General features: G+C 48.1%; 2 protein-coding genes across 5 annotated transcripts in view; both read right to left on the bottom strand.

Moving 5' to 3' along the window:
- Nucleotides 1-42: 42 nt before the first annotated feature.
- Nucleotides 43-7,291, bottom strand: ANKRD53 (ankyrin repeat domain 53). Of its 3 annotated transcripts, none has more exons than XM_030921754.1 (6): nucleotides 6,927-7,291; nucleotides 6,479-6,623; nucleotides 5,961-6,160; nucleotides 3,728-3,892; nucleotides 3,134-3,254; nucleotides 43-936 (listed from the first exon to the last, which is right to left on the bottom strand). In XM_030921754.1, the coding sequence occupies exons 1-6, from the start codon at nucleotides 7,094-7,096 to the stop codon at nucleotides 247-249; spliced, it is 1,491 nt and encodes a 496-aa protein (XP_030777614.1). In that variant the 5' UTR covers nucleotides 7,097-7,291; the 3' UTR covers nucleotides 43-246. The 3 variants fall into 3 exon arrangements, with proteins under 3 accessions (XP_030777614.1, XP_010360217.2, XP_030777615.1); XM_010361915.2 differs by having other exon boundaries at nucleotides 6,479-6,725; nucleotides 6,927-7,126; XM_030921755.1 differs by lacking the exon at nucleotides 43-936 and adding an exon at nucleotides 1,336-1,401 and having other exon boundaries at nucleotides 6,479-6,725; nucleotides 6,927-7,108.
- An 11,556-nt stretch (nucleotides 7,292-18,847) lies between these two features.
- The window catches only part of ATP6V1B1 (ATPase H+ transporting V1 subunit B1), a 28,381-nt gene continuing 23,811 nt past the window's right edge, over nucleotides 18,848-23,417 (bottom strand). For both annotated transcript variants that reach the window (XM_030921756.1, XM_030921757.1), the window contains 8 exons: nucleotides 23,270-23,371; nucleotides 22,605-22,702; nucleotides 21,361-21,484; nucleotides 20,950-21,100; nucleotides 20,609-20,691; nucleotides 19,737-19,841; nucleotides 19,415-19,544; nucleotides 18,848-19,317 (listed from right to left, as the gene is read on the bottom strand). In XM_030921756.1, coding sequence (XP_030777616.1) covers nucleotides 19,154-19,317; nucleotides 19,415-19,544; nucleotides 19,737-19,841; nucleotides 20,609-20,691; nucleotides 20,950-21,100; nucleotides 21,361-21,484; nucleotides 22,605-22,702; nucleotides 23,270-23,371 — 957 coding nt within the window. In that variant the 3' untranslated portion in view covers nucleotides 18,848-19,153. The remainder of the gene's footprint in view (nucleotides 19,318-19,414; nucleotides 19,545-19,736; nucleotides 19,842-20,608; nucleotides 20,692-20,949; nucleotides 21,101-21,360; nucleotides 21,485-22,604; nucleotides 22,703-23,269; nucleotides 23,372-23,417) is intronic.

The following is a 23,417-nucleotide window of genomic DNA, read 5'->3' as shown; positions in this document are numbered from 1 at the left end:
ATAGCGACTGACCCCCCTACTCTGAACCTAACTTGGATTTCCTGGGGGGGTGCCAAGAGATTTCTTTGCAGGGTGAAAGGAGGCCTGGGGTCTGGGCTTTTGATTGGGAAGGGGGACTCCTGTTCTCGAGCTTGGGGGTGGGAAGCCCATAGGCACCCTTCCCCCTTTCCTCACCACCCACAATGCGAATCGCCACACGTCAGCCCTTCACTGGGCTGCCTCAGGGGAGAGGTAGCAATGATAACTTTATGGGTTGATTTGTGGGGAGGGCAGGGCAGGGAGTCCTTGATGGGATCGCACAGCTGCCAGGAAGGCTTCATCAAATGTGTCACGCAGGTTCATGGCCAGAGTGTCAGTCCAGAAGGTGTCCTCACCCAGGTGCCGCTTCCTGGGCACTTCCCTCATGGTGATGGGGTAAAAGCCCTGGGGCACCTTCATTCTGTAGGGCCACACACGTGGGTACAGCATGCGGAGCAGCACCTCAAAAGGCAGCCGCGGCACTGGCGCCACCCAGTGGCCATCCACTGTGTGCAGCCGTGCACCGCCGTGCCCGTCTGGCCTCACCTCCAGGAAGCTGCTGAAGTCGTGCTCCGGGCTGGGGTCTGGATGCACGCCCAGGCGGATGCCTTGTGAGTGGCTGATCCGGGTGGTGGGGGGTCTGGCAGGGTTGTTGCTAACGTTCCACATCGTGGGCCGCTTGATCGTGGGCTTCCTGTAGATGGGCTTGGGCATCTCCGTGGGCTGTGAAATGCATTGCAGGCGCGCCTCCACAGAGGGGTGGAAGCTCCTGGAAAGCTGCGATCCCTGTTGCTCTGGAGTCTTGGAGATGGTGGTGGCCCGGGCTTGCTTGGTATTAGAGACCAGAGAGTGGCCTGGGTGCAGCTTGCCCTGTAGCCACTTTCTGATAGCAGCTTCTCTGAGAATTTTGTGCTCTTTCTGCAACAACAGAGGGTACAAGAGAGTCATGGAGGTCTGCTGCCCTCTGCTTCTGTGCAAGGAGGTCCTGTAGCTTTCGGAAACCACGGTCTGACGGATGAGGGAAACTCTGAGTCTGATGGGACTAACACCTACCTTACGGAAGCCAGTGTTCCGATGGGGGAGACAACTTTTTCCATAAGGGTGCCCCTGGGCTCAGTGGGGAGGACAAAGCATCTCTCCCAAAGGGGAGATCTCCAATCTGATGGGAGAGATATAGCCTCTGCCCTAGGTGAGGCTCCAACTTGACATGGGAGACACAGTCCCTGCCCTGCCCTAGGGAAAACCTGAAGTCTTACAGAAAGACAAGTCCCCACTTCTCTAAAGGAATCTGCAGTCTGATAGTAGAGACATGTCCTGTCATAAGAGAGTCTCTGGTGTGAAGGGGGAAAAGGCAAATGGGAAGTGCACACTGCATCCTTGACCCTGGAAGGAGAAAGCAGAAAGGACCAGATGGCCTGATGTGGACACACTTCTTGGAAGTGAGAAGTCATGCAGGGAGGATACAATTGGCTGGCTCTCCAGGCCCGGTGGCAGCAGCTCAATCTAGCTCTCTCCTTGCCTCCACTGGAGCCTTCCATATGTTGTCATAGAACCTCCCCCACCGCCATTGTCTCACTATCTCACTCCCAGACTGTTGCTAAGCAATCAGAGGCTTTGGAGATTGACCCAGCTCCAGGCACAGGCTCTGATTAGGCTAAGCCAATCATAATAATTCCATCAGACCTTGCCCCAGACCTAAGTCAGTCAGCATATGGCTTTCCTTTAGTTGTAGCTATAGAAACAAGAATGGACCCTTGATCGAATTGAGGCCATAAGAGATGAGGGGAGATGCAAGGAGCTTCTGGAAAAGGTTAAAGCTACAGAAAACAGACAGGCCTTGCCTCCTCTGGACAGTGTGTGACTCTGAGGACTAGTGACCCTGGCATTAGAGGAGGATAGGGCTGAGAACTGGAGAGAAATGGAGCTGAAACAGACCTGATGTGCTGGAGTCAGCAGCCTCAAAGCCCTCCCCACTTCAGGATTCACTTAAGATTGCCAGTATCTTCTGAGTTTTCTGGGTTTTGCACCCTATGTAATTACACCTGCTTAAAATCCCCTTTCTTACCCAGCCAAGGTCCTTCACTGATGTGGGCCCCTGCCAAATCTTGGCAGCCTCCAACTTACATCTGATCCCCAGCTGCTCTGAGTTTTCGGTTCTCTGCATACATTGTGTTCCCAGGTGCCTCTATGCCTTCCTATGCGGCTGCTCCTTATGCCTGGTCAGCCCTTCCCTCCTTCTTCATATAGCTAACTGCTGCGCATCCTTCAAGACTCCTCTTAAGCATCATGCCTCCTGACACCCTCCTGGACCCTCTTCTCCTTGATGGGGCTGTAACCTGCCTCCTCTGCTAGACTCTAAGCTCCTTGAGCATGGGGACCACATATTGTTCATCTTTGGACCTCAGGGTCTAGTCGGTTCCTAGCACAGAGTGAATGCCCAGTGCTGCTGGAAGGAAGGGTAGATTTTTTTTTTTTTTTTTTGAGGCGGAGTCTCGCTCTGTCGCCCGGTCTGGAGTGCAGTGGCCAGATCTCAGCTCACTGCAAGCTTCGCCTCCCGGGTTTACGCCATTCTCCTGCCTCAGCCTCCAGAGTAGCTGGGACTACAGGCGCCGGCCACCTCGCCGGCTAGTTTTTGTATTTTTAGTAGAGACAGGGGTTTCACCGTGTTAGCCAGGATGGTCTCGATCTCCTGACCTCGTGATCCGCCCATCTCGGCCTCCCAAAGTGCTGGGATTACAGGCTTGAGCCACCGCGCCCGACCCTTGAAGGGTAGATTTTTTTAACCTAGAGTGTGAGCTCCAGTTACTAGCAGGGCCTTGGTCTCATTGAAGGTTGTCATCCTGAAAGAGGCAGTGCACTAGGAGGGGCCCGGAAATGCTTGTGAATTTAAGCTTGCTTAAATTGGGTTTCTAACAGAGGATAAGACTTTTGACCAAAAGACTGGCTTTTTAAAAAGTGGAATTTCAGTCAGAGTACAGGGTGGGAGTACAGGCGAAAGGGTGACTTTCAGGGTGGGAGTGCTTCTAGCCACTCTTCCACAGTATGTGGGTCACTGCCCCTCTGCTCACATGCCTGCATAGCAGCTGGCACCCGGCCCCCCTGCTGCCCTGCTTACTTGATACTCAATCAGGTAGTTGTACTCCATGAGGGCCAGCTGGCTCTTGAACGTCTTCATTTTTCTCATCTCACGGGCAAAGTCCTTCTTGTCCTTTTTCCACATGGCATCCTTCAAGAACCTGGTGCCAAGGTCGGGACAGGGGTGTCATCCCACAGTGACAGAGATTCCACCTGGGCTGGGAAACTGGCTGCTGCTGAGGGCTTGGATGGGGATGAGGGGAGTGGCCAGAGGGAGATGAGCAAGATGAGCCATCCCCATTGCCTGGGGCCCTCTGGCTCCCTACTTCTTTAGGTGAAAGAGGAAAGTCCTTGATGACATGGTCACTGCCCTCCTGCTGAGGAGCCAGGGGCCCCAGGGCAGGAATGGAGGGCAGTGATCAACCCAGAGGGCAGGGGACCTGGGCAGACTTACCCCCCAGCCTAGGTGATGAGGTGATTGCCTCATCCAAAATATCCTGGGCAGTAGACGCTTCCTCCAGCTGTCTGGCTTCCCAACCCTCCCCTTAAAGGCTCAGCTATGGTGAGGGCTCTAGGGAAAAGGCTGGGGGAGGGGAAGGGGTGGGCAGGCTGTAGCTGGTTCTCACACTCTCACCGGGCACAGGCACGGTGGTTCCATATTTTGCAGAAGTCAATGGGTTTGTAGCCCATGGCATCTTGGGCGTGGACGTTGGCACCACTCTGTACCAGGACCTTCACACAGTCCAGCAGGCCCTCACAGACTGCCAGGTGCAGGGGCGTGGAGCCGTTGCATGTCTGACTGTGGAAGGCCCCGCCAATGGGGATGACAGCAGAAAGGAAAGACAAAGGGCATCTGCCCATCAGATAGATGGACACACCAGTTTCCAAGCCCTGCTCTACCATCTGTCCACTGGGTGACCCTAGCTATGTCTCTCCCTTTCAGCACCTCAATTTCCTTTACTGTAGAGGGAGGAATTGGACTAAGTGAACAGTAAAAATCTGATTTTAGGAGATATGTGACAGTTAAGAACTGCTGGAAGGAGAGCTGGCTTGGTTCAGAGACCACTAACCTCATCTACTCTTAAACCAACCAGCCCCCTGCCCTTTCCCTATGTCTCACCAGATTCCTTATGCCCACAAGATCTGCGTGACCTGGGCCTAACCTCATTGATTTATCCTTTGACCTTGCCCACTCTTTCCCAACACATGATGTTACCTCTACCTGGGACACTTCCCTGTCTCTTTGCATGGCTGGCTCACTCTGTCTTCAGGTTGCAATTTAATGTCACCTCCTTAGAGGTGATTGCTTCATCCAAAATAGATCCTCCCCCTACCTGCTTTACCACCTATCCCATCACCTTGTTAATTTTTTTCATAACCACTTCCCATGCTCTGTCAAGATTTTGTTCATTTATTTGTTTGCTAATTTACTCTCTGCTCCTGCACTAGAATGTCAGCTTCGTGAGGAGAGGGACCATTTCTGTGACTCCAGCATAGTGCTTGGCACATAGTGCATGCTTGATGCTTTGAATGAATGCAGTCTCCTATGTGCCGTGCACTTTTCAGTGATCACAGTAGTCCCATGTGATAGGCACTGCCATTCTCCCAAGTTTCAGTTGAAGATACTGAGACAGAGGTTCCCAAACTTAGCTGCAAGTTAGAAGCACCTGGGGATCTTTTCTGACTTCCAAAGCCCAGGTCACACCACAGACCCATTAAATTATAACCTTTGGATTGCAACACTGGTGTTCATATTTTTTAATTTTAATTTTTTTTTTTTTTTGAGACGGAATCTCACTCTGTCGCCCAGGTTGGAGTGCAGCCGCGCAATCTCAGCTCACTGCAAGCTCCGCCTCCCGGGTTCACGTCATTCTCCCACCTAAGCCTCTCGAGTAGCTGGGACAACAGGCGCCCACCACCACACCTGGCTAACTTTTGTGTATTTTTAGTAGAGACGCGGTTTCACTGTGTTAGCCAGGATGGTCTCGATCTCCTGACCTCGTGATCCACCCGTCTTGGCCTCCAAAAGTGCTGGGATTACAGGCATGAGCCACCGTGCCCGGCCTAATTTTTTTTATTTTTTATTTTTTGAGACAGGAGTCTTGCTCTATGGCCAGGCTGGAGTGCATTGGTGCAATCTCGGCTCACTGCAACCTCCATCTCCCGGATTCAAGCGATTCTCCTGCCTCAGCCTCCTGAGTAGCTGGGACTACGCCACCACACCACCTGGCCAGGTGTTCATATTTTTTGAGCTCCCTAGGTAATTCCAATGTACTCCTAAGTTTGGGAGCCAAAGCACTGGGGCTTAGAGGTTGAGTGACTTGCCTAAGGTCCTGCTGTCTGCTAGCAAGTTGCAGAGCTGGGATGTAGACTAGGTCTGTTAAAGGGCAATCTCTCTCTCTTTTTTTTTTTTTTTTTTTGAGACGGAGTCTCGCTCTTGTTGCCCAGGCTGAAGTACAGTGGCGCGATCTCGGTTCACCGCAACCTCCACCTCCCGGGTTCAAGCAATTACCTGCCTCAGCCTGCCGAGTAGCTAGGATTACAGGCATGTACCACCACGCCCGGCTAATTTTGTATTTTAGTACAGGCAGGGTTTCTCCATGTTGGTCAGGCTGGTGTCGAACTCCCTACCTCAGGTGATCCGCCCGCTTCGGCCTTCCAAAGTGCTGGGATTACAGGCATGAGCCACCGCGCCCGGCTAAAGCCCAGTCTCTTTACTACACCATGTGGATTCCTGACTGCTTTATGTGGGACCCAATCCTTGTCACCTCCAGCAGCCCCTCTGCTTGTCCTGCATGGATTTGCCTGCCTGGAGGTGGGGCTGTGCCCGCGCCTGAAGCCTCCCTCCTGAAGCAGGCTGGACTCACGCATTGAGGGCTGCGCCTTTCTCCAGCAGGTAGTAGATGCAGGGGAGGGCCACGGTGGTGTTGTCCCTGTGGATGACGAGGTGCAGGGGGGTCTGGCTATTGTTGGTCAGCAGGTTCACGGGAAACTTGTACTCCTCTACCAGGACCTGCAGGCATGCAAGCTTGCCCCGTTGGGCTGCGAAGTGGATGGCAGTGAAGCCCTGTGAGGTCCAGAGCAGGCAGGATGAGGCTGAGTGGGATTGAGGTCCCAGGGTCCACACTTTATATAAATTTATTGGGGTTACCTTCACTGTCTTTCCTTTGTCCCCAGGAATGCTCACATCCTTTTGTTAATTAACCAGTGTGTGTTCATCAGCCCACCCAACCTCCCTGCCCCCAAAATGGTCCTTCCACAGCCAGAAGATGAGTTAAATTAGGAGGTTCTACCCAGAAAAGGACATCTTCTTCTCCAGGTGACCACTCTGAGCAGGGTAGCGGGAGAGGGACCTCAGTCTTTGCCACCACACTCAAGACCTTACCTTGTAGTCGGTGGGGATTTCCCTGAGGCTCTGGTTCAGACAGAACCGCAGCCATTCCACGTTGCCCACAGCCGCCGCGAACAGCTGGTAGTAGCTCCAGATCGCCGTCTGGTCGATCGTGGTCTGGTCGGACTCCTTGCTGGGGCTGGGATCAGCGTGGGGCGCGGTGAGCGAGGCAGGGCGGTGTGGCGTGGCGAGGGCAGTCGCCTGCGCACCGAGGTGGTCGGCGAGGTCAGGCAGGGGCTGGCTGGTGGGAGGGGCAGTGGGGAAGCGACTCTGGGCCACGGCCCGGGCACCTCTCGGGAGGCGATCCCTGGCCCCGGCCTGGCTCTCTGGGCTTCTCCGGCTGCAGCCTCGGCCCCAGCCCGCTCCAGGCCCTGCCCACCTAGGGAGGCGCTGGGCCGGGTTCTCGCGCCTCACAGCCTGGACACCTTCTCCCGCTACCCACCTGGGCTGCTTGGACTCCGCATCAGTCCAGGTGGCCTTCAAGGAGACTTTGTTCGCCCGCTGCATGGAGCCACGTGGAGCTGGCTGCGGCCGAGCACCTCTCCCTTCTTCCCTTTCTGAGTGCCAGCTTCCTGAGCCCGCCCGCCGAGCGGTGCTGCCCGCGGAGGCCATCGCGGGGCTGGAACTCCGACCCGGGCCAGGCGGGCTGCTCACCCACCCGCCGGCGCCCGGTCCCCGGGGGCGGCTCCTCGCCCGCTGGCCGCAGTTTCCCTTCCAGGCCGCTAGGGTTCGGCCGCCTCTCTAGCTAGAGGGGCAGAGCCCGGGCGCCTCCGGGGATCCTGCCCGCCTGCCGCTCCCCACCCGCCGCTCTGCTCCCGGCCTGAGCCAAAACCCCCACCCAGCCTCCCAGTCCTGCTGCCCGGGAAACTCAGCATCAAACACACAAACAACAAAGACACTTAGCTTTTGTTTCCGATTATCAAACTAATAAGTAGAAAACAGAAATGTTCAATGTGGAAATTAAAAATTACCATCCCACCACCCACATAAATCATGGTTTATTGCAATATATATGCATATCATGACTATTTTTTGTATCTCTTTTCGTTTATTAATAGCATTATATTATGAGCTAGCGCCCATTTGTCACTCCACATACTAAACGTACATTATGATGCAACCACAGCCCAGCATCATAATGGATGTGCCATTGTTTCACATGAGCTGCGGGGAACGAAATGGCTTAACTCTGGTTGTTTTCTTAGAATGGATTCCTGGGAGTTGAATCACTAGGTGAAAGGGAATGAATATTTTTCAGCTGTCAATATGGGATTGCAGACTGCCTTCCAGGAAGGTTATATATTCACTTCCACTTCCAACTGCAGTGAAGCGGGTGCGCGTCACATCAGCAGTGTGGCTTTGGGGAAGTTACCTGACTTAGTTTCTACAGCAGCAAAATGGGGATAATAGCACCTAGTTTACAAGGAATGAAGGAATGCAAACAATGAGAACGGTGCTAGCAGAGAAGCACTACCTGTAAATCTGCTATTACCCAAAGAGGAACTATTCAAACCATTGCTAGCATCGGATATTAGGATTTTAAGTAAATGTTTACTAATTTGGTAGTGGCAAATGATGTTCTAGTGTGGCTCTTTAATTACCAACAAGGGTTAAACATTTAATTATCAGTGGTTTTGTCTTCTAGGAATTCTTTTACTTACATGGTTCTTTGAGGGCCTTAATGTGTTTCTTATTGATCTGTAAAACTTATTAGCATAGTGACCCTTTATGTATGTTATATTTGTTGTCAATATTTTCCTTAGTTTGCCTTTTGACTTTTTAGAATACATAGTAGCCAAGCAATAACTGTTGCTTGAATCAGTGTTGTCTTACTGAGCCATCCACATTCTCATCCCTTCTCAACAGGAATGACCCCAAGTTTATCAGAAGGCTCCTGTGGCTCCAGGGTCAACTCTGGGCATATCTGACTCCATCCCTACCACAGTCTGTCCTCTGTACCCCAACATTCCATGTATTTCCCCTAAGAAAAGGACAGGAGGTCCCCTAAGACCACAATGACCTGCAGAGAGGGACAAGAATACAGATTATCCACCCAGAAGCACCTTTCTCACTTTCCAGGGAACCGTCTTCTGAGAGCCCACTTGTCCCCCAACCCCAGTAGCCAGGACTCAGCACACCTGCCAAACACCTTCAAAACTAGCAAATCATGCTGGCTATCTGTCCCAGGTAGGGCCTTAACAACTGGCTTCAAGTTGAGATAAAGTGACAATGCTTTTCAGGGATAAAGTTTGAGGATTTCCTGGGCTATTGTTGCTTCTGGGGTATTAGGATTCTAATAATGACAACAGGACCCTGTGTATGTAGTGGGGTTGGAGAGAGCATCTCAGTACCTCTCCAAGTTCATCCTCACTATCTTGACCTGTGGTATCTCACATCTCTGTACCAGTGTTTTGCAACCCTGGCTGTACAAACACTAATGCGGGGGACTTACCCCTAAAGATTCCGATTAATTCATCTGGTTTGGGGCCTGGGCGATGGTATTTGTAAAGTTCTCCAGGTGATTCTCGTGTGTAACCAGGGTTGAGAAGCACTTTGAGGCCTTTCTGCCTCAGTCCTCTTTCTAGGGAGGCAAGAGGCTGCAAGTGATTTTGAGGGAAAAGGGTCAATAGAGTAAGGGAGGAAGATATAGGAAACTAGGAGAGTCTCTGGGAGGAGAGAATGTGTCATCCTAAAAACCCCTTGGCCACAGCCATGCAGCTAGGCAAACATAACGCCTGGTGGAACAACAGAAGCTGGACCATGAGAAGGGCAGACAGCAGAAAATGCCCAGAGAAAGGTTCAATTTCTTCTTTGGAAGGTGATAGTAAGGGTGTGGCTCCAGAGTAACTGGTTCTACAGCTCCAGGCAAGGGAGATGGAAGGCTGAGGGGAGCAGGCCCATCAGGGAGAAGTAGGGGGAGCATCTAGAGAGGCACTGTCTGCACACTTCAGGGCCAGTGCCCAAGGCCAGATGCTTCCCATCTATTCTCTAAACCACCCCAGGATCCTCTTGAAGCTTAAGCTAGTTTTGATTGGGCTTCTGTCACTTTCAACTGAAGCCTGACTAGTAAAACCTCCTGAGGTTAAAGCCTCTATTGGGTAAAAGAATTATTAGGACCTGTGGGATAGTCCCAGAAAAGAGCTGTGTGGAGTAGGGCACTGTGAAGACCCAGGGGACATTGGAACCTGGCCCTGTGCTGTCTTCCAGGAGGAGGAGCGGTATACCCCAGAGAAATGGCCAGGTATGTGAAACTAACTAATTATGCCTGGAGTGCTGAGATCCATTTGTTTGAGCAGGGACACACCCTAAGACAGGCCTAGGCTGTGGAAGCTGACACTTTTCACTGTGGCCAGGCAGCATGCTCGCCCATGGATGGGAGTAGGGTGGGGGAACATGGCTGTGAGAATTGGGAGTCCTCCAGTAGTGAGTCTGGGTTCTGGCTGTAGTGGTAATGGGGTAGGAAACAGGACTTTCAGGACGGCACCCTGGAGTATCTATTTGGAAGGAAGTGGATAATGCTTTTGGGGGAGAAAGAAAAATTTGAAAGACAGGTTCTAACAGGTGGGAGAGGGAGTCTCTGCCTCTTGGGACCAGATTTGGAGGAAGGCAGGTATCTGGGTGCCCACTACATTGTAGGGGTGGGGAGGTCTGCTCAGGACAGGAACCCTAAAGAGCAAGTCATACCCCTTAAATCAGATTTACATTGAAGGGGAAAAGGACTTCACTACGAGAGCCTATCCAAGTCCCTAAACAAATAAACAAGCAAACAACAAAAAACAAGCCCGAGAGGGGGGAAGGGAAATCAGAATTCAGAGTTACTACAACATATTTCCTAAAAAGTTTAATTTTCAACAAAAAACCATGAGATATACAAATAAACAGGAAAGTATGACCCATACATAGGGGAAAAAAGCAGACAACAGAAACTGCCTATGAAAGAGACCAGATATCAGATTTAACAGACCAAGACTTCAAAGCAGCCGTTATAACTATGTTTAAAGAACTAAACGAAACTATGTTAAAAAAAAAAAAAAAAGTAGAAAAAGTTATGGTGGCAATTTCTGAACAAATAGAAACTATCGATAAGATAAACCATTAAAAATAATCCAATGAATTCTGGAATTGCAGAGGATAACAATTGAAATGAAAAATTCACTAGAGAGGAACAATAGTGGATTTGAACTTGCAGAAGAAAGGATCAGCAAACTTGAAGATAGGGAGTAGAGATCATGCAATCCAAAGAGCAAAGAGAAAAAAGAATGAAGGAAAACAGAGCCTCAGAAAAAGCCGGGGGGCACCATTAGGCATACCAATGTACTCATAATGGGAATTCCAGAAGGAGAGGTGAGAGAAAAGAGCAGAGAAAGTAATTGAAGAGGCAATGGCTGCAAATTAGCCAGGTTTGATGAAAAAGATTAATCTACAGATTTAAGAAGCTCAGCAAACTCCAAGTAAGTTAAACACAAATATATCTACACGTAAGCTCATCATACTAAAAATGCTGAGAGACAACGTTCTGAAAGCAGCAAGAGAAAAAGAACAAATCACATTCAAGGGAACCTCAATAAGATTAATAGCTGAATTCTCATCAGAAACAATGGAGGCCAAAAAGCAATGGGTAACATATTCAAAATGCTGAACATAAAACAACTCTCAAGAATTTTATATCCAGAAAAGCTATCTTTGAAAATAAAGGCAAAATAAAGACATTGCCTGACAAACAAAAACTCAAAAAATTTGTTGCTAGCATCCCTGCCTTACAAGAATTACTAATGGAAGTTCTTCAGACTAGAAGTAAGTGACCCCACACCACAATCTGAATCCTCACAAAATAAACACAAAACAAACAAATCCAAAGAGCACTGGTAAAGATGACTATGTAATTATAAAAACAATATAAATGTGTATTTCTTCTCGTCTTAACTGACTTAAAAAGAAATTGTATAAAACAACATGTATATGATTGTTTTGTTGGGCCTATAATGTATAGAAATGTAATCTATTTGACAATAACAACACAAATGAGGTGGGTGGGAGCAAAGCTGTATTGGAGTAAAGACGTAACAGCGGATGGTAACTCATATCCGTGAGAACAAATAACAAGAACCAGAAATAGTAAGTTAGAAGATTAATATAATACACCCTATAAATATGTATTTACTATACTTCTCACCTTCTTTAAATGACATAAAACTATACAGAGCAATAATTATAACAATGTATTATTTGCATACTATATATACACTGTGTATAATAATAGCACAAAAAGTTAGAAAAGGGAATTGAGTAATAGAAGAATAATGTTTCAGTGTCTCACCAGAATTAATTTAGTATAAATCTGAAATAGATTCTGATAAGCTAAAATGAATATAGTAAGCCCTAGAGCAACCACTAAGAAAACAACTGAAAAAAATAGAATGAAAAATGATTGAGGGAATTAAAATGTTACATTATGAAATATTCACTTAATGCAAAAGAAAGATTAAAGGAGAAACAGGAATGGAAAAGACATGACATATACAGAAAATGAAAAGTAATGAAGTCAGAAATAAATAAAACAAAAAGAAAAGTAAAATGACAGCTGTATATCCTACCATATCAGTAATAACAGTCAGACTGGATAAAAATCAATATTCAACTATATGCTGTCTACAGGAGACACTTTATTTTTTATTTATTTATATTTTTTGTAGCAATAGGGTCTTACTATGTTGCCCAGGCTGGTCTCAAACTGTTAGCTTCAAGTGATTCTCCCATCTTGGCCTCCAAAAGAGTTGAGATTACAGGCGTGAGCCACTGCCCCCAGCCCAGAAGACACTTTAGATTCAGAGATACAAGTAGGTTGAAAAGGAAATAGATATATTATGCAAATAGTAAACATAAGAAAGATGGAGTGGCTACACTAATGTCGGACAAAATAGACTTGAACATCAAAACAAAACAAAACCCACAATCAAACCATGTTACTAGAGACAAAGGAGGACATTGTGTAATGAAAACAGGGTCAATCTGTCAGAAAGATATAACAATTATAAACATATATGCATCTAACACCAGAGTCCAAAAATATAGGAAGTAAAAACTGACAAAATTGAAGAAAAAATAGATAATTCAACAATAATAATTGAAGACATCAATATCCCACTTTTGATAATGGATAGAACAAGTACCCAGAAGATAAGGAAATAGAAGTCTTGAACAATACTATCAACCAACTAAATCTGAAAGACGTCTGTTGTACTCTTCATCCAACAACAGCAGAGTACACATTCCTCTCAAGTGCACATGAAACATGTGTAGAATAGACAATATGCTGGACCATAAAGCAAGACTCAGTAAATTTAAAATAATTGAAATGTTTTCTGACCACATTGGAATGAAATTAGAAATGAATAAGAAATTAACTTGAGAAATTCACAAAGATGTGGAAATTAAACAATTCACTCCTAAATAACAAATGGGTCAAAGAAGAAACCACAAGGAAAATTAGAGACTGCTTTGAGATTGATGAAAACAATAGGGAAAATTAACTAAACTCAAAGTCAATTTTTATTTTTTATTTATTTATTTTTTTGAGACAGGATCTCACTCTGTCACCCAGGCTGGAGTATAATGGCACAATCTCCATTGTTCCAATGGTTCACTGCAACCTCAGCCTCCCAGGCTCAAGTGATCCTCCCACCTCAGCCTCCTGAGTAGCTAGGACTACAGGAACGTGCCACCATGCTCAGCTAATTTTGTTTAATTTTTTGTAGAAATGAGGTCTCACTATGTTGCCCAGGCTGGTCTCGAGTTCCTGGGCTCAAGTGATCCTCCCACCTTGTCCTCCCAAAGTGATGGGATTACAGACATGAGCCACCATGCCTGGCCTCAAAGTTGGTTTTTAGAAAAGGACACCAAATTGGGCAAACTTGAAGAAATAAGACCTAGTGTTTGATAGATCAGTAGGGTGACTATGGTTTACAACAATCTATTGTACATTTCAAAATAGCCAGGAGAGAATAATTTCAATGTTTCTAGCATAAAGACAAGACAAGTATTTAAGGTGATGAATGTCCCAAGTACACTGATTTGATCTTTAAAAATTATATGAATGTATTAAATTATCAAATGTACTCTGGAATTATGTACATCTACTATGCATCAGTAAAATAATTGTTTTTTAAAAATTGGTAAATCTTTAGCTAGACTGACCAAAAAAAGAGAGAGAGAAGACTAAATTTATTAAAATAAGAGATGAAGGGGGGTATTACTATGTACTTTACAGAAATAAGGAGTACAAGGGAATATTATGAACAATTACTTGCCAACAATTTAGATGACTTAGATAACAAGGGAAAAAAATCCTGTAATAACACAGCCACCAAAATGGATTCAGGAAGAAATGGAAAATCTGAATAGACATATAATAATTAAAGATAATCAGTTAGTAGTAGTAGAAGTTAGTAGTAAAAACTGCCGAAAAGTCCAAGTCCAGATGTTTGGTGAATTTTACCAAACATTTAAAAAAGAATTAATACCAGTTATTCACAAAGTCTTCCCAAAATATAAACGAAAAATGAACAATTTCAACTCATTTTATTAGGCTAGTATTACCCTGCTACTAAAATCAGATAAAGACATCACAAGAAAAAAAATTTACAGACCAATATCTCTTGTGAATATAGATGCAAAAATCCTCCACAAAACACTAGCAAATCATATCCAGTAACATTAAAAAAGATTGTGCACCATGACGAAGGAAATTTATTCCAAGAATATAGGTTTGGTTTGATATCTGAAAATCAATATAATGCACTATATCAATTGAATAAAGGATAAAAAACCATGAGCATCTCAATAGCCACAAAAAGAGCATTTGACAAAATTCTACATCTCTTATTATAAAACACTCAACAAACTTGGAATAGATTGAACTTCCTCAACTTGGTAAAGGAAATCTATGAAAATCCACAGTTAACATCATACTTAATGGTGAACAGCTGAATGATTTCCCTTTAAGATCAGGAACAAGACAATGGTGTCCATTCTTACCACCTCTATTCAACACTGTGCTACAAACAAAACTTATTCCCTGAAAATTATGAAACTTAGTTGAAATAAATTAAAGAAGACCGGAATAAATAGAAAGATATTCCATGTCCATGGATCAGAAGACTTAATATTGCTAAGATGGCAATACTCCCCAAATCAATCTACAGATTTAATGCAGTCCTCTTCATAATTCAGGCTGGCTTCCTTTTAGAAAATGACAGGTTGATCCTAAAATTCATGTGGAAATTCAAGGGATCCAGAATAGCCAAAACCATCTTGGAAAAGTGGGAGCACATCCACTTCCCAATCAAAACTTATTACAAATCTACAGTAACTAAGAAGGTGTTAGTAATAGCATAATAATAGACATATAGATCAATGGAATAAATCTGGAGTCCAGAAATAACCTGTCACATTAATGGTCAACTGATTTTTGCTAAGACAATTCAATGGGAGAAAGAATAGTCTCTCCAAAACATGGGACACTGGAACATCCATATGCAAAAGAATGAAATTGGAACCCTGGCTCACATAATATAAGAGATTACAATGGATGAAAGACTCAAATATAACAGTTAACACTGTAAAACTTGGCCGGGTGCGGTGGCTCACGCCTGTAATCCCAGCACTTTGGGAGGCTGAGGCGGGCGGATCACGAGGTCAGGTGATCGAGACCATCCTGGCTAACAAGGTGAAACCCTGTCTCTACTAAAAATACAAAAAATTAGCCAGGCATGGTGGTGGGCGCCTGTAGTCCCAGCTGCTGGGGAGGCTGAGGCAGGAGAATGGCGTGAACCTGGGAGGTGGAGCTTGCAGTGAGCGGAGATCGTACCACTGCACTCCAGCCTGGGCGACAGAGCAAGACTCCATCTCAAAAAAACAAAACAAAACAAAACAAAAAACCTGTAAAACTCGGCTGGGCGCGGTGGCTCACACCTGTGATCCAGCACTGTGGGAGGCCGAGGAGGGAGGATCACTTGAGGTCAGGAGTTTGAGACCAGCCTGGCCAACATGGCAAAACCTCATGTCTACTAAAAGTGCAAAAATTAGCCTGGTGTGGTGGTGCTTGCCTGTAGTCCCAGCTACTCGGGTAGCTGAGACAGGAGAATCACTTGAACCCGGGAGGCAGAGGTTGCAGTGAGCCGAGATCGTGCCACTGCACTCCAGCCTGGGTGACAGAGTGAGACTCCATCTGAAAACAAAAACAAAAACAAAAAGCTATAAAACTCTTAGAAGAAAACATAAGCACAAATCATTGTGACTTTGGATTAGGCAATAGGTTCTTAGATATGACACCAAAATAAAAAATAAACAAGACATCATCAACATTAATTTTTTTTTTTTTTTTGCTTTAAAAGACATCATCAAGAAAGTGAGCAGACAACACACATACAGAATGAGAGAAAATATTTGCAAATCATCGGTAAAGGACTAGAATTGGTATGTCAAATATATGAACAAATCTTACAACTCAGTAATAGAATGACAACCCAATTTTAAAATGGGCAAAGGATGTGAATAGATATTTCTCCCAAGAAGATATACAAATGATCAATAATCATTCATTGTTAGGAAAATGAAAATCAAAACCACAATGAGATACCACTTTGTACCCACTAATATGGCTGTAATAAAAAGGACAGATAATAAGGGTTGCTGAGGATGTGGACAAACTGGAGCCCTCATCCACTGCTGGGGGAAATGGAACATGGTGCACCCACTTTAGAAAGCAGCTGGCAGTTCTTCACAACGTTCAACTGAGTTACCATCTGACCCAGCGATTCCACTGCTAGTTATCTACCTAAGAGAAATGAAAACATGTCCTCATAACAACTTTCACAGGAATGTTCATAGCAGTATTATGCATAACAGCAAAAAAGTGAAAACATCTCACATGTCCACAAACTGCTGGATAAACAAAAGGTGGTATATCCATTCTGTGAAATATTATTTGGCAATAGAAAGAAATGAAGTACTGATGCATGCATGGATGAACCCTGAAAATATTTTGCTAAGAAGCCAGTCACAAAAGACCACATGTTGTATGTTTCCGTTTATATGACATAAAACAGACAAATCCATAGAGAGAAAGTTGGTTAGTAGCTGCCTAGGGCTGAGGAGTGAATGGATTGTAGGGAGGTGTTGAAAGGTGAAAGCTAAGGGTGTAGGGTTTCTTTTTGTGGTAATGATGACGTTCTAAAATTGATTGTGGCCATGGATGCACAGCTCTGTGACTATATCAAAAACTTAACTCTTACAATTATAAATAAATTGTATAGTATGGGAATTATATTTCAATAAAGCTGTTATTAAATAAAAACAACTCTTTGCCCAGTGGACACTCAAACCTTTCCCCAAGATGGCTGTAAATTATCTTGGGATGGGAATGGGGAGGGCCTCCTTTGGTGCTAGTTCTTGATCCAATAATTCTGACGTCATCTACAAAACGTTTACCTAGAAATGAAACTTAGCTCTTTGCTGAAGTTCTATCCTTCCAAACCACCCATCTTTCCCTTCCTAGGTAGCATTCATGATTTCACTGTAGATGGGGCAGGGGAGACAGAGGGATTGATATTACAGAAAAGTTGGCAGCTTTGAAAGTAACATGAGGCAGCCTGATTTATAGAATACTCTTCATCCATTTCTTAACTGGGGATCTTCAGTCTTCTGCACTCATGCCCCCCATGTCCTTCAGGGCCTCTGCCTAGCAATTCTCCTCCCATCCTGTCTGGAGCAAATCAAATTCTACCTAGCATCTCTCAGCCAGAGCTGTTTAGAGTTACGCACATCTTTTGTGGCCTTGGTTGTCACTTCCAAGGCTCCTGAGCTCACGTTCCACATGAAATTTATCAAGATATGTGTGTGTTTGTTTGTTATTGAGACAGGGGGCCACCCTGTCTCTCTCTGCCGCCCAGGCTGGAGTGCAGTGGCGCCATCACGGCTCACTGTGGCCTTGACCTCCCAGGCTCAAGTAATCCTCCTGCCTCAGCCTCCTGGGTAGCTGGGACTACAGGTGTGTGCCATCAGGACTAGGTGATTTTTAAACATTATTTTTCTAGGCACAGGGATCTCACTATGATGCCCACGCTGGTCTTGAACTCCTGGGCTCAAGCAATCCTGTTTTAGCCTCCCAAAGTGCTGGGATTACAGGCTTGAACTATCACACCCAGTCTATCAAGCTTCCTTCCTTCCTTCCTTCCTTCCTTCCTTCCTTCCTTCCTTCCTTCCTTCCTTCCTTCCTTCCTTCCTTCCTTCCTTCCTTCAATGGCACAATCTTGGCACACCACAACCTCTGCCTCCCAGTTTCAAGCGATTCTCCTGCCTCAGCCTCCCATGCAGCTGGGATTACAGGCATGTGCCACGACACCCGGCTAATTTTTTATTTTTATTTTTATTTTTATTTTTAGTAGAGATGCGGTTTCTCCATGTTGGTCAGGCTGGTCTCGAACTCCCAACCTCAGGTGATCCACCCGCCTTGGCCTCCCAAAGTGGTGGGATTACAGGTGTGAGCCACCGCTCCCAGCCCAAGCTATTTCTTAAGGAAGATAATTATCTCCCTAAGAAAAATTCTATTGTCAACTGTTAAGACATTAACGTAGCTTTTAAAAATTTTATTTATTTATTTATTTGAGATGCAGTCTCACTCTGTCGCCCAGGCTGGAGTGCAGTGGTGCGATCTCAGCTCACTGCAACCTTTGCTCCCCCCGGGTTCAAGTGATTCTCCTGCCTCAGCCTCCCTAGTAGCTGGGATTACAAGCATGCGATATCACACCCAGCTAATGTTTTTTCGTATTAGTAGAGACGGGGGTTTCGCCATGTTGGCCACGCTGGTCTCGAACTCCTGACCTCAAGTGACCCCCGCCTCGGCCTCCCAAAGTGCTTGGATTACAGGCATGAGTCTCGCTATGTTGCCCAGGCTGGAGTGCAGTGGCTATTCCCAGGCACGATTCTGCTATTGATCAGCACTGGAGTTACGACCTTTTGGTTTCAGACCTGGACTTGTTCACCCCTCCTTAGGGAACCTGCTGGCCCCCGTCTCCGGGAGGTCACCATATTGATGCCCAACTTAGTGTGGACACCACATCAGCATAGCTCACGACAGACCGGAACTCCTGAGCTCGAGCGATCCTCCCGTCTCAGCCTCCCGAGTAGCTAGGACAACATCCTCAGGCTCCGCGCTGGGCTTTTTTTTTTTTTTTTTTTTTTTTTTTTAAATAGGGAGAATAGTTTAATGAACTTCATGTACTCATCACCCCAGCCCCCAGCTTCAACGATTATCTTTTCCTTTAATTTTTATCTTTCTTTTGCCAATCTTGTTTTCAACGAAGATAAATTCATCTCAGTTACTTTTTATTTTTATTTCGTGGGCTTTTAACATAAAAATACAGATGCTCCCGTCAGAGCAAGGCATCGCAACCTTCTGTTCTTCCGCAGCGCCGGGAATCGAGGGGGAGCCATGGAGCGCGGGAAAGCAACCGAGAGAGGCAAAGGGATGGAGCGCGCGGCCCCCCCACCTTGGAGCCAGCGGAGGGCGGAGGGCAGCGCAGAAGCCGCTAGTTGGGGTGGCGAGGGAGGGGAGACCCGGGAGCCGAGGGCAGGGTCCCTGCCGGTGTTGGGGCACCACGGCGCGCCGGGCTAGAGCGCAGTGTCGGGCGCGAGGTCCTGCAGCGCCCCCTCGCGGGAGTAGAACTCGTCGATCACGGCCTGCGGAATGCGCTTCAGCATCTCCTTGGGGAAGATGCGCAGCAGCTTCCAGCCCAGGTCCAGCGACTCGAACACCGAGCGGTTCTCATAGGGGCCTAGGGACAGAGCGGGATTCCCGGGAGTGGTAGAAATGTGTGTGGGGCGGGAGGAGGGTGAAGAGTTTACTGGCTCCACGCCAGCGACGCGCCTTACCCTGGTTGATGAAGTTCTTCTCAAACTTCTGCAGGAATTCCAGGTAGAGCAGGTCCTCAGAGGTGAGCGCCTCCTCCCCAACCACTGCCTTCATGGCCTGCACGTCCTTCCCGATGGCATAGCAGGCGTACTGCGGGAGGGGCAAGGCGTCGGTGTCCGCTGCGGGCTTACCACTGGAGTCCAGTAGCCCCTAACCTGGCTCTGCTGGGACCCCGTTCGGAAAGGAATTTTGACAGGAGAAAAGCTTGTCCTTCAGATGGGACTCAGACCTTCAGCTTCTGAAACTAGAGGACGCACCAGCCCCGGACCCTCTCCTCCTTACCAGCTGGTTGGAGACGTCTCCATGGTCCTTCCTTGTCATGCCCTCCCCAATGGCTGACTTCATCAGCCGCGACAGGGAAGGGAGCACGTTGATGGGGGGGTAGATCTGAGGGAGAAGAAGAAGGAAGTGGTGGAGAGCAGGCCTCAAGCTTTGCTCCCCCGTCCCCAAATTGTTCTCAGGAGAAGCTCCTCATTTATTCTACATTCCGAGGGGTCAACAGGCACATCCACCCTCTCTTATCTCCCACAAATTCTAGGGCTTGGGCATGCAGCTGTCATATGTGGCCCTAGACAGAACAGTGGAGGGGGTAGATGACATGGCAGTTAATAAAAGGCTCAGTATTTCAAAGCTTTTGATAATGTGGACAAAAACCTCTTTGAAGCTTAAAGGTTAATAGCTGAAAAAAACAAAAACAAAAACCTGCCAAGCAAAGAGAAAAATGTCATGGGGTCGCCTTTAACCTACACACAGGACAGATGTGTGTCAGCCGTTGTTTTCTGTCCACCAAAGCAAATAACTGGAAAGGGAAGGGAAATAGTATTTACTATCTGCCAGATGCTGTCTATATGCCAGCTTATTTTTATCCTCCACAATGCGTCTGGATGATATATTTGATTATTCCCATTTTATGGATGAGGAAACCTAGGATCCAAGAGATGAAATTATCTTCTCAAGATCCCAGAGCCAGTTAAGCCAGATTCTGCTCAGGCCTATCTTCTGTCTGTGAACCATGTAGTCTTCCCTGTGGCTGTCTCCTGTTCGGGGTTCGCTTTTCCTGGCCCCTCCTAATTCACGCCTGGGGGCAGTGGAACATCTGTTCCTCAGTGTTTCTCTGGGCTGAGAGCAGGAAGTGGGCAGGGACAGGGCAGTACCTGTCTGTTGTGAAGCTGTCTGTCTACGTAGATCTGTCCCTCTGTGATGAAGCCTGTCAAGTCTGGGATGGGGTGGGTGATATCTACAAGAAAACACAGTGGTCTCAGTGTGGGTGGGGCCCAGGTCTCCAACCACTCAGGGCCACCTGGGTTCTGTTTCCATCATGGGAGTGATAGCGGTGTGTGGGGGGCATGGATGGTGGAGGAAAGGGCCGTGTCTATCTCGATGGAGGAAAAGCGCTGGTGCACATCTGTGCAAAGCAACGTGGGCTCTTTAAGTGTGTGGTTGGAAAAGGGAGGGCAGGGGAGCTCTGGAGGGTAGTGGGCTGTGAGGAGGCTACCGTCATTGGGCATGGTGAGGATGGGGATCTGCGTGATGGATCCGCCCCGGCCCTCCACGCGGCCCGCCCGCTCGTAGATGGTGGCCAGGTCTGTGTACATATATCCAGGAAAGCCCCGGCGCCCAGGCACCTCCTCTCTAGCAGCAGAGACCTGCAATATCCATGGGCATTGGGGTAAGAAAGAGGGTGAGAGGCTGAAGCTAGGAAGGGTGGATGGGAGTTCAGTGACCCTGTGAGAAATGGAGTGGGGCACAGGGGAGGAATGGCCAGGCTGAGACCAAGCCCTGGAACTCATGGGAGTGGGGCAGGCTTGAGTGGACCAGCTACCCTCTATTTGCAGGGTGACCCTCTGGGGTGTCAGGCTTAGGGAGGGGTAGGGAGGAACCTGACACCCCTTGCTAGCCAGCTCACCTCCCGCAAGGCCTCTGCATAAGAACTCATGTCCGTCAGTATAACCAGCACATGCTTCTCACACTGGTAGGCAAGGAATTCAGCAGTGGTCAGCGCCAGGCGTGGGGTGATGATCCGCTCGATCCTGGAGGTGTGGCCAGGTGTTGAGAGAGCCTGGAGCCTGGGCTAATGCTCCACATAGCCCGGGGGCTGAGTGCAAGGTGAACTGGGAAGCTGGTGGTGTGCATAGTGGCAGAGGAATGGATAAGATGAGCCCTTGCCCCCATCCCCTAGGCCAGGACCACGGTTTCCGGGAGTAGGCAGACTCCAACACACACCTCGCCTACTGTCTAAGGTAGGAAAGGGGGCAGAGGCTGAGGCCAGGAGGCAAGTTGGGTGGGAAAAGCCAGGCAGGGCCAGGACTTTGTCTGGTGAAGATGAGGGTGGCTTTTGTCCCCTGCGGGCTGAAGGGGAAGGACTCTGGCATATCACCCTGTAGATGAGTTGGGGGGACCCGCTTTACCTCTGTCTTACCCTAGGGCACCCACACTTGGGTCAGCTGGAGCCCTCTCACCCCACATTCTCTGGATGGTTTCGTCCCTCTCACTGCTCCTCTCACTGTCCCTTTCACTGCTCCAAGCACACCTAATGTCCCCGTCTCTATGCTTGCCAGCCTTACAAACCCTTCCCACGTGGAGCGCTCCTGAACACCGTACCTTGGCTTCAGACACTCTCAGTTCCCAGCTTTGGGGCTGTGGCTCTTCCCCTTGGGGATGTCACCAACACCTCCAGAATTCTATTGCCTGCTTTCTGGAGTACCCTCCAGAAATACCCAGGACAGTTTATTAGAATTCTGTTCACCCACCTGACCCCCAGATTTAAACTCCCATTTTCTACACTTTTAAAATAGCAGTTTTTCTAAACAAATGTTTAGGGAAATGATCTCCTTGGGGTGACTTTGTGGATGTGACACGGAGATAAGGAGCCCTGAGTTGGGATGGTGGCTGGACATGGGTTGTGGGAAGAGCAGAGGGCACAGGCAGCAGGCAGAGTCATGGTCTGGCTCCCTCTGTCTGTGGGTTTTTCCTAGCCTTTCCTAGCCCTTCCCAGGCCTCAATTTCCCCATCTACACAATGAGGGTTGTTCTCCCAGCTACGGCCCATGGCTGTAGTTCTGGGATGCCCTGGAGCCCTGGCACTCTAGGTCTCGGAAGGGGACAGGGTCTGCCCACCTGAGGGCAGTTTAGGCCTCAGGGGAGAGCTCACGTGGGGTCGTTGGCCAAGTTCAGGAAGAGGCAGACGTTCCCCATGGTTCCATTCTGCTCAAAGTCAGACTTGAAGAATCTGGCTGTCTCCATGTTCACCTGGATACACAGCAGGGTCGGCTGGAGATAGGGCCCTGTGGCCTGAGGGCAAGGCCCGGCCCCTCCCAGCTGTCCTCAGGAAAGCCTGTGGACTGACCAGCTACCAGTCCCTAGGCACCATGGCCACGGGGTGGTGACCCTGGGGCTGGAAAGGGCAGGCGCTGGGTTTGCTGCCCCAGTCCTCACAGGACCTCGTCAGATGACCCTGGAGAGGCTGAGATTTCTTTAAGTCCAGCTCTGCTCAGTGCCATCCCCGACCCTCCTGTCACCAGCTGCTGCTCTGCCCACCTCCCTGGCCTCCCAGGCCTCCCCTTCCTGAAGCTATCTTTTCTCCCCAAATCCCCTGGCTTCCCCTCCTTCAGGCCACCCAGGGCCCATCTTACCACTGTGATTGCCTTTGGGACACCCTGAGGGCCACATGGCCCTGGTCACTGCTCCCATCCTCACCCCTCCTGGCTGGCCGGGACACTGATGGCTTCCCCATCAGATCAGGTCATGCCAGGGGCTGAGGGAGACAGGCTGCCTGCTCCCAGCCTCCAGAACTTGCCAGTCTGCTAAGTCCCTCACCCCCATGGCTGCAAAGACGATGGCGAAGTTGTCATCATGGTAATCCAGCACAGCCTTGGACTTCTTCACTAGCCCCGCCTGGCGGCAGATCTGAGCGGCAATCTAGGGCAGAGTGGATTGGGCGGGAGTACGTCACAGTCGCAGCCAA

The sequence above is a fragment of the Rhinopithecus roxellana genome, chromosome 17 (genome assembly GCF_007565055.1).
Source record: "Rhinopithecus roxellana isolate Shanxi Qingling chromosome 17, ASM756505v1, whole genome shotgun sequence".
In the NCBI taxonomy this organism is placed as follows: Eukaryota; Metazoa; Chordata; class Mammalia; order Primates; family Cercopithecidae; genus Rhinopithecus; species Rhinopithecus roxellana.
This window is presented reverse-complemented; position numbering and strand designations above follow the sequence as displayed.